This window comes from Ctenopharyngodon idella, chromosome 14 (genome assembly GCF_019924925.1).
Source record: "Ctenopharyngodon idella isolate HZGC_01 chromosome 14, HZGC01, whole genome shotgun sequence".
In the NCBI taxonomy this organism is placed as follows: domain Eukaryota; kingdom Metazoa; phylum Chordata; class Actinopteri; order Cypriniformes; family Xenocyprididae; genus Ctenopharyngodon; species Ctenopharyngodon idella.
In genome coordinates this window covers 20,772,571-20,782,938 of record NC_067233.1, presented here as the reverse complement: position 1 = coordinate 20,782,938, position 10,368 = coordinate 20,772,571, and the positions used below count along the sequence as shown (strand labels likewise).

The following is a 10,368-nucleotide window of genomic DNA, read 5'->3' as shown; positions in this document are numbered from 1 at the left end:
TCATCCCTGTTTAGGATGGAAACGCGTTTCTTTTAGCAATGTAGTCTTATGTTGAAGAGAATAAAGAAAAAACTAAACAAAATAATTAAAAATATGAATAAAACTTTGCTGTGAGTAGAAGCTATCGGGTTCAGAGTTAAATCTGGTTTTCCTACAGCAGTTGTTGTACAGCTGCTTTCATTTTATTCAGTGAAAGAGTGACATTAATCATCATATCCAAAACATGAATGACACGTTAAAGCTACTTATTAAATCATGTATTATGTCGCATCAATTTAACTCGCTCAGTTCTGTGATCACAAATGAAAAGCTGTTCCTGTGCGGAATAATTTGAATACGAATCTTTATTCGCAGCTTTATTTTTTTTTTTTAAACCTATTAAACTCTCAGAATTACACGCTGATCTGTCTGAATAAAAAGGCTCGCACTGTGAAAAATCCGACAAAGAGAAAGTGTGTGCGCTTCTATTGTTCAGACACACGCTCTTTAGGGAGGTGTGTGTGTGCGCGCGCGCGCGCGTGAACGATCATCCCGGGACAAAGAGAGACGCGCTCCGCTGAGACGCAGCAGATTCACTTTTCCTCATATTTAATCACAGATTAAGTGTCCACCGGCACTGACTCAGTGTTTGTAGAGATGAAGGTGATGATGATGGTGTGTGTGATCGCGCTGTGGGGCGCGGCGGGCGGCGCGCGGAGCTGCGGAGAGTCTCGCCGGGTTTACGGAGAGAAACACAGTCTGGACACCGCGCCGCACGCGCGCATCAGCGGTGAGAGAGACTTACAGAAATCTCCTGCATCTGCTGATCGCTCGTGTTGTATTTTGATGTTCGGGACTAATGAAAGTGTTGCTGAAGCTTTAACAAAGAAGCTGATCCATCAGCCCTGTCTGTTATCAGTCAGATTCACGAGCATTTTCAGTGCTAACAGTCCAGAAATAGTCAATATAAAAATACCTAATGTGAAGTAAACAAAATGATGTTGGAAATGAATTAAAGAGATTCACCTAAATAATGTTATAAAAGTGTAAAATTTACCACAGTGCATTTGTTTGGTTTACATGTGTTTTAGCTGCTTACTTTAATAATAATATATTAGATATAGGCCTAGTATAAATCGGCATATAAATGCTTTAATACATATATGTATTTGATTGATTATTGATTGTATGTCTGTCTAATTATATGCAGACAGATTTCTTTGACTCTTTATTATATTTGCATGGTATATTTATAGAATCTAATTTATAGAATATTATAGAATCAGACTCTTTAAATGCAGTTTTGGGAAGGTGTGTGTGGGTTTGATCGGTCTTTATTAAGCTTTGCTCTCATTGGCAGGTGAACACCTGCGTCTGTGTCCTCGTGATTACACCTGCTGCTCCAGTGTGATGGAGGATACGCTCGCGCGCCAGAGTGAGGCTGACTTCCTGTCTGCGGTCCGAGACACCAGCCAGTTCCTGCTCACCACCTTCACACAGAGACACCGCAAGTTTGATGGTGAGGACGCCTAAATTACCAGCTGCTTTATAAATAATGTGTGGTAGTGTTTTCAGAGGCTGAGATGACATGAAGATTTTTGAGGACAAATAAAACACTATTTCTCTGGCTCCTGTGATGTCAGAGTTTTTCCGGGAGCTGCTGGATGTGGCAGAGAAATCGATGAATGAGATGTTCACGCAGACATACGGTCACCTGTACACGCAGAACGCTCACATCTTCCGGCAGCTGTTCGCAGACCTGCGGCGCTTCTACACGGGTCAGTACCACAGCAGAGGAGACGTCTGTGAGATCCTGTCTGTCTGATTGATCTGTCTGTCTGATTCATCTGTCTGTCTGTCTGATTGATCTGTCTCTCTGCCTGTAGGTGGCACCGTGAGTCTGTCTGAGGTTCTGGCTGATTTCTGGACAGGACTAGTCGAGCGCATGTTTTCTCTGGTTAACCCTCAGTATCAGTTCACCGAGGACTATCTAGAGTGTGTCAGCAAACATGCCGAACAACTACAGCCGTTTGGAGACTTGCCACATAAACTGCACATACAGGTAGCTTCTCACATACGTGCTCTTTTCATTTCATGACACAGAAAAGAATGTTTAAAAGGGTAATAAAGATTTCTCAGATCTGCTTATGATGACATTCTCACAAGGTCACATGTTGTTGTTCTTCTAATTCCAAAACATGAAATACTGTGAGAGACAGAAACGTTAATAGAACTCACTGATCTCAAAGTGAGTTTAAGGTCCATTCACACCAAGAACGATAACTATAATATTAGCGTTCACACCAGCGAACGATCTCCCTCTGTTTATTATAAGCACGCTACAAGTTTGTCACCTGTCACTTTAAATGCTTGAGCTCTTTAAAGCAGGATCGATTCTGATTGGCTGTCAATGTTTTTATCGTTCATCAGCTGAAAGTGACTCCAACGATATCATTCCTCTGTGTCGTTATTGTTATAGTTGTGGTGTGAACTTACGGTTCTCTTTGAGCGATTATTAAAACTCTGTTTATAGTTATCAAGACATCACCATCGCCATAACTTCTCATCATCATTACAATAATCATCATCATTATATCCCTGATCCTCATCCTCACCTGTTTCTGTTGTGATTGGCAGGTGTCTAGAGCGCTAACTGCGGCGCGGGCGCTGGTTCAGGGTTTAGCTGCTGGCAGAGACATCGTGAACAAGGCGACAAAGGTGTGTGATTTTGCTCAGTGCTGGGCATTAATAATACACTGATGAATCACGTAACTGATCTCACAGCCGCAAAAGGCAATGCCACAACACAACACGATCAGACCAGTGGTGTGGTGCAAGTGCAGAACTCCTCCGACTGTTCTGATTGGTTAGGTTAGTTTCTAATGGTCGGAAGCGGAGCCAGTAGGAAAAATCAGTTTTAGATTTCCAAACATTTCTTTTGCAAATATTGAAATAATCCCATGAGATTTCTGTATGTTGAAATCAAGAAATCCTACTGAGATCTGATCTCAGCAGTCCATCATGAAACATTTCTACTCTGTAAACAAACAGGGTTGTCCCATCAAATCTAATAAACATATGTTTATGGATGTAATCATCTGTGTATATAGCCATGCTGTATCCTGTGTGTCTGTAGTTGACTGTAGGATCCGAGTGTGTTCGGGCTTTAATGCGTCAGTGGTTTTGTCCGCTGTGTCGTGGATCTCCTTCACTCAAGCCCTGTCATTCGCTGTGCCTGAACGTCATGAAGGGATGCCTGGCCAATCAGGCCGACTTAGACACTGAATGGAACAATTTCATTGGTGAGAAAGAAAAGCATCTCGTTCACCCAGAAATCATCATTCTGTCATCATTTACTCTCCCTCATGTCGTTCCAAACCTGTATGACTTTCTTTCATCTCCAGAACACCAATGAAGATATTTGTACTTTTTACATCATTTTTGCCCATCCAATAAAAGTGTGCAACATTTTCAAGCTTCAAAAATGTACAGTAGGACAAATGAATCGAGAGACACGATGGCTTTATATGATGAACTGATGTGATTTAGGCTTTTATTCACATATAAACATCGATCAGCTCAAATCAAACCTCATCAGAGTCTCATGAGGCTGAGTAAGTGTCAATCAATCCCTCTGTGTGTGAAAGTCATGCTGATGTGTGTGTGTGTGTGTGTGTGTGTGTGTGTATATATGTGTGTGTGTGTGTGTGTGTGTGCTCACCTGCAGACGCTCTGATGCTGCTGGTGCAGAAACTCGGTGGGCCGTTTCATTTCGAGTTGGCCACGGACTCCATCGCAGTGAAGGTGTCTGAAGGCATCATGTACATGCAAGAGAACAGCATTACCATCTCTGCAAAGGTAAAAACACGAATAACACACTCAGACTATCAGAACTCAGTTTGAGCAGATGAGAGAGAAGCTGACAGCAGAGCTTTATGCACAGAAACCATCAGTTAAATGCAGAAACATATTTTTAACTGGGCTTGTCCTGTCAGGTGTTTGACAGAAGTGTTTGAGACATGTTTTCCTCGGCACATTACTTACATTTTACGCAGTTATTTCCAGTTTGTTAATGCTGCTAAAATTCACTGGACGAGCGCCGGCGCGCACATGCACGTCAGACAGATGGAGCGTAATTTATGTTAAGGCCCCGATATACTCACACTGAAGTTTTTTTGTTCTTCACCCAGAAGTTTGAAATACATTTGCAGCGATATACTGTTAGCGAACGTCCCGATGCTGCCCACATTTAGATGAAAATGTAAATATGTGCTGCACGTTTTCCTCTCAATAACAAATAAAATGGCAGCGGTGAGAAAACAGAAAGCATCTGATCACAGTGATGTGGATGATTTCAGCAGCTCTGAGACCCTAACACTGAGACTGTGCTTTTGTTTTTTAGATACATTCACTATGTTTGTTTTTATAGCCTTCAGTTTACACTATTGGTCAGATGATGATGACAAAAGAAATCTGGCTCAGAATAATTGAATAATTGAAGAAATAATTGAAGAAATAAACGACCACTAAATTGATTCTAAAAATAGTAGTTAGTTTTCCAAACGCACGTGTAGCTTGAGAACAGTATTGAACTGATGCTGAATGCATTGAGCTCATTTAATGTTTTTTTCAGGTGTTTCAGGGCTGTGGGATTCCTCGGCCAACTCCTGCCAGAAACAAACGCTCACTGAGAGAGAGAGACGATGGCAAACCAGCCTTCAGAACCTACAGCGCTGAGGAGAAACCCACCACTGCATCGGGAACCAACCTGTACCGACTGGTGAGACGCTGAGAGAACTTGACATCTCCAAAACCAGATCCCAGCACAGTTATATTGATACTGATAACTGATCCATGACTGTGATCAGGTGGAGGAGCTGCAGGAGCGTCTGAGGCCCATGAGGGGATTCTGGGTAGCGCTGCCTCACACCATCTGTAACGATGAACACATGGCCGCTGACGTCACCAACGAGGACCGCTGCTGGAATGGACAGACGCGCGGCAGGTGAGAGAGCGTGTCCTGAAACTAAGCTGAGGTGTGTGACGAGTAATGTTTACACGTGTGTGTGTGTGTGTGTGTGTGTTCTGTAGATACCTGCCGTCTGTGACCGCCGACGGTCTGGTCAATCAGATTAATAACCCAGAGCTGGAGGTGGATGTTGCTCGGCCAGACGTCAAAACACGGCAGTTAATCATGGAGCTGCGAGTGGCTGTAAACAGACTGAGACTCGCTCAGACCGGACGAGACGCAGATTTCATCGATAGTGAGTGTCTCTGTGCTTTTATGCTTGAGCTCACTGTTGCTATGGTAACATGCACAACATGACTGACAAACAGTGCTTGGTTTAACAACATTAAGTGAAAGAGAGTAAATGTTATCATGCACAAGCATTTTAGACACTTTTTCTGCACTACTTTTGCTGACTGGGGTTGTAGGGAAACAATTTCCTTTCCTTGTCCTTTTATTTTTCTATTATCTGTGAAGCCATTTGTATTGTTAAAAGTCCTGTACAAACTAATCGAAATTGTAATATAAAGAACAGAAGAGAAAGCAAAGTTCCCTTTGTGTGTGCAGGTGACATGGAGGGCGGCAGCGGCTCTGGCAGCGCAGCTGAAGCGGGCGAGCGGTTCAGTGACGACTGGCCGGGTTACGGTTCGTTCTCTCCTCCTCGTAACACACTCCCTGTGGACAAGCTGCCCCGCCCCCGGGACAGGCTCCGCCCCCGGGACATGCCTGCCAATAAAAGGAACCGTCTGAATGGACGAAGCCGATCAGATGCTGGAAGACTCTCTCCTGCGCTCCTGTCTGCTCTTCTCCTTTTTACTGTCTGTTTTTCACTCGGCCTTTAATAAGATCCACATGAGCACAAACACCAGCATCAGCAGATCAAACCACAAGAGAACTGTTTACATTCGTCTATTTTTACAAAGCAATGCTGTGCATTCTCTAGTTCTCTCTGATTGGTTAGTAGTCTGTGGTCAGCTGATCTCGCACAATAATGCGACGTTCGACACCGTTCCAGTGATTATGAGGAATGTTAGTTAGATGCATTGACTTGATTTTTATTTCGGACTATTACCATGTTTGTGTAACTTTGAATGTACTGTTGTAAACTGATTTTATTTATTTATTTATTTATTTAGCCTTATGTACAGTGCTTGTGTACTGAATCTGTATGTGTGACGTGATTTTTCACAGCAAAAACCCTCAAGGTTTTATGAATGAAACAATGAAGGACTACAGACAGATGAACAGAAAGGTTAGAGGTTGATCTGTTGTTGGTTTAGTCTGAACCTGTAGCAGTAGATTTATGCTAAAAGGAACGATTAAAGAAAACATGTTTCTGACTTGTGCCAGATGTGCTCATGTTGGTTTGGATCATAGTAGCAGTGATGACATACCTTATTAGTTTTCTCTCAAGTGATGTTTTTTTTTTTTTTTTTTTGTGAGTCCAGCAGTTCTTACTCACTGATAGAGCGACAGCGCCATCTAGCAGCGAAGCTGGGGGTTACAGCTTTGATTTGGATATTTTTGTGTATTGTTTGTATTTTCAAACTCTTCTGGGCCCCTGGCCCACTGCCTTCTCCTCTCTCTTGCATAACCCCGTGGTGGAGAGGGAGGGTCAGTGGGTGAACTGGTGCCAACAGGAGAACTTCCTTCTTCTGAAGGTTCTGCTTGAATCACACACCCGACGCTTCTTTGCTAGAGAAGGGAACACAACTCCTGTGCTCTGAAGAGGGGTGTTACAGAGACTCTTGATTCAGAAACAGAGCTCTGGTTAGGTCGGCCGCCTCTGCTTGCCCATCGATGCTTCTTCGCGCTGCTGCAAACGAGGCCTAACCTCTGGACTGGGGCTGTTTCAGGTAAATAGGATCTTCACGTGGTAGAGAACAAGAAAAAGTGGAAACCATAGCAGCGATATATGTTAGGGAGCTGGGACTCCTCTGTTACTGTCAAGTCAGCTTTATTTTTGCAGAGCTTTATACAATACAGATTGTTTTAAAGCAGCTTTACAGTGATAACAGGAAAATAACGGTTCAGTGATGCAAACAGAGTCAGCTCTAAAAAAATAACAGAAAACAGTCATTATTTATTTTAAATCAGTTCAGTGTTGATTCATTTCAGTTCAATAACTGTGTGAAGTACATCATTTATGAAATGAGTTTAATTCATCTATAAAGCATCTCTGCAGAAAACAGTGATGTCATCGTCCAGCTCACTTCAGTTCTCATACAATAGTGCACAATAACTGCACATCGATCACTACAATTACATTTGATTGATAACCTAATGTTATGTTGTGCCTATGAAAGTCATAATTGTGTGTGAAAGTATCCACAATTCATAGTGGTTAACTTACACATTTTTTGGATCATGTTTAACATTCTCAAATTTCATTCAGAGGTGTTTTTCTCATTTAGCAACAAAGGCACATTGCACCATTTCTGATCTTGTATATAAATATTAGTTACATGAAATAATTGTTACTATAAAAATTAAGGAAGCAGCATCTGTTGCTCCATGATTGTTTCAAAATGAAGGAATGCAAGATCAGCTGAGTGTCTGAGAGAATGGTTTATTAAAACAGGGCTTTGGCACTCAATGAGAACAGCATCCATATATAAATCCAGATCACATCCAATATGAAGCATAATAAATGTGGAAACATCACAAAAGTAAAAGCAGCAGAAATGACCGTATCTGCGAGGACAGTACACACTTCATAATAATGGAGAAGATCCGAGGCAGACGCTGGACAGTGAAGCTCTCTAAACTACAGGTGGAATGAGAACGATTCCTCTGAAACATGGCAAACAATTGACTTCGTACCAAAAAAGCCCAACCTGCAGAGATTAATGTTCCATGCTAAAAACAGCTGTACATCCTTTTTCACCTGGCATGCAATTGTACAAAGCCTGGAATGAAGGTTGTATATCTTTTGAGTGATTTATAATCAAGATATTAATGAACATTTATCTTTCTAAATATTAAATTTGAATGACTTCTTCAACTTATGTTAAAGCATTTATTTTCCTTTTCATCTTCTAACACTAGAGAATATGATGAATACTGTATGTACCTCTCACTGAGAGAAAAGTACAACTTATCACTATGTTTTGGAAATCTTTCCTGTTTATAGTTAAAGCTCAGGCCAACTTCCACCTTGAAGAAGCTGTGAATCCTGTGTATCTTTGTATGTGCGTGTACAGGTCCTTTATGGGTGCTGATGGACAACTGGCACTCTGCTTGAGACCTGCAGACGCCTTGTCATGATCTAGAAGGACATCCTGTGCCTAAATCCTGGGTCTGAGCATCAGAATCGTGATGGATAGAGATACGCTTCTGTCTATCAGTCCATGTGTAGAAAATTACTAATTTTGTCTATTTTTCTTAGCCAATCAGAATCAGTTAACCTGAAGTAATGACGTAGTTCAATTTATTTTTTATGATTTGACTTCGGGTCTTAATTCATCATATCTGGTCTTTTGGGTCTTTAACTGTAAAATTCCCCTACAAAGGAAACCACAGACTGATGCATTAATAAACACTTTGAAAGACTATATAATTAAAAGATCATAGAATTGACTATCAATGTCTGTCAAACCAAATGATGTCATGAGTCGGCTCGCTTGCTCTCTGATGTATGTGAGGATTTTGAAGTTACTTCAAATGCAGTTTATCATCGTGCAAAAAAAAAAAAAAAACTTTTGGAAATACTTTTTCATCAGGATATGTAGAAACACTGACACTTCCTCTTGTAATTTCACTATCTTCTACCATTATATTCAAAGAGTCAGACATTCACAAATATTTGAAATATCAGTCAACATTTCAAATATTTTTACATTACCCCAATGGACAAAGGTGTATATATAATTATTATAAATAGAAATCTCAGATGCTTATAGATCATTAAATGTTTAACTTTTATAAACTCCACAAAGCATTTTTTCCAAGTTGTCAGATTTGATTGTTCTTAACATGCGGTCTTCAGTTATATGACAGTTTGTTCTGTGTAATATTTCTGTATTCAAGTATTGTAATGTCTGCAAAAATATTTAATATATTATATTATTTAATATTTAATATTTATATACATATATATGCAAATATCTGGTTCTCCTATGGTTAAGTTGGACTTGTGTTTTGGATGGGTAGTACTTGGGTTGGAGTTGGGTGGAGTTGTGTTGTTATAATTTATGTAAATAATAGGAATCTGACATGACTGATATTTCTTATCCTGTATATCTTGGGTTCTATAGGTCATAGATTGTTAGGGTTAGGGTTAGTTAGGGTTAGGGTTAGGTTAGGGTTAGGGTTAGGTTTTTTGGGTTTACAACGAACTCCCCCCATCACAATCTCACCAGATTGTGTGGTTTAAAGTAGGGAGAACGAGGAAAGGCACGGGCCGGCGCATGTTTGTGAGGGTGGAGGAACTGTGAATTCTAGTTTTGGGTCGGAGGCTAGTTTCGAAAGTTAATCTGTTCTTTAAGGTAGTTTCCAATTTGGGATTGATAACGTCTTGTTTCGTCTTAGAAAAACGCATTGTAGTTAGGGTTAGGGTTAGGTTAGGTTAGGGTTAGGTTAGGGTTAGGATATAGGGTCCAATACCGGGGATGAGTCAATGACTGATCCTTCTTATCCTGTATATCTTGGGTTCTATAGGTCATAGATTGTTGAAACTTGGTATATATACTAATTAGTGGGTGGGGAGTTGATTGAACTTGATTTGGGAGCTCTAGCGCCACCAGGTGTCGAGATACGGTATTGCACTCTGCTATATAAGTATTGTATGGTGGGGGTAAGTGTTGTGGTGGGGGTAGGGGTTGTGGTGGGGGTGGGGTTAGGGTTAGGGTTAGGGTTAGAGGTTAGAGTTAGGGTTAGGTTTTTTGGGTTTACAACGAACTCCCCCCATCACAATCTCACCAGATTGTGTGGTTTAAAGTAGGGAGAACGAGGAAAGGCACGGGCCGGCGCATGTTTGTGAGGGTGGAGGAACTGTGAATTCCAGTTTTGGGTCGGAGGCTAGTTTCGAAAGTTAATCTGTTCTTTAAGGTAGTTTCCAATTTGGGATTGATAACATTTTGTTTCGTCTTAGAAAAACGCATTGTAGTGTTATTGACTGTTTTTTTGGTTGCTGTTTCTGGTTTTTAGGAATGCGAAGTTTCCAATCTGAACTTGCTCTGGACCAGCGAACCAAGCCGAAGGCCCAAAGGCCACGGCCCGATAATCCTGATCCAGCATCGCACTCCCTCCAGCATTAAAATATTACGGTATACATTTGCGAGACTGCTTGTCGGTAGGACTATGACGAGTAGATTTAGCGTAAGAGTCGGGTTGGAGTTTAATCGATTGGGAATCTAGTCGATAGGTCTGTGACGGATGGG

The 10,368-nt window shown here is 41.2% G+C and overlaps 1 protein-coding gene across 1 annotated transcript; it reads left to right on the top strand.

The window, feature by feature from the left end:
- Positions 1-294: 294 nt before the first annotated feature.
- Positions 295-6,327, top strand: gpc2 (glypican 2). Its single transcript, XM_051861065.1, has 11 exons — positions 295-769; positions 1,340-1,498; positions 1,623-1,757; positions 1,866-2,041; positions 2,617-2,697; positions 3,116-3,281; positions 3,707-3,837; positions 4,613-4,759; positions 4,848-4,984; positions 5,071-5,243; positions 5,555-6,327. The coding sequence occupies exons 1-11, from the start codon at positions 637-639 to the stop codon at positions 5,827-5,829; spliced, it is 1,713 nt and encodes a 570-aa protein (XP_051717025.1). The 5' UTR covers positions 295-636; the 3' UTR covers positions 5,830-6,327.
- Positions 6,328-10,368: the final 4,041 nt, after the last annotated feature.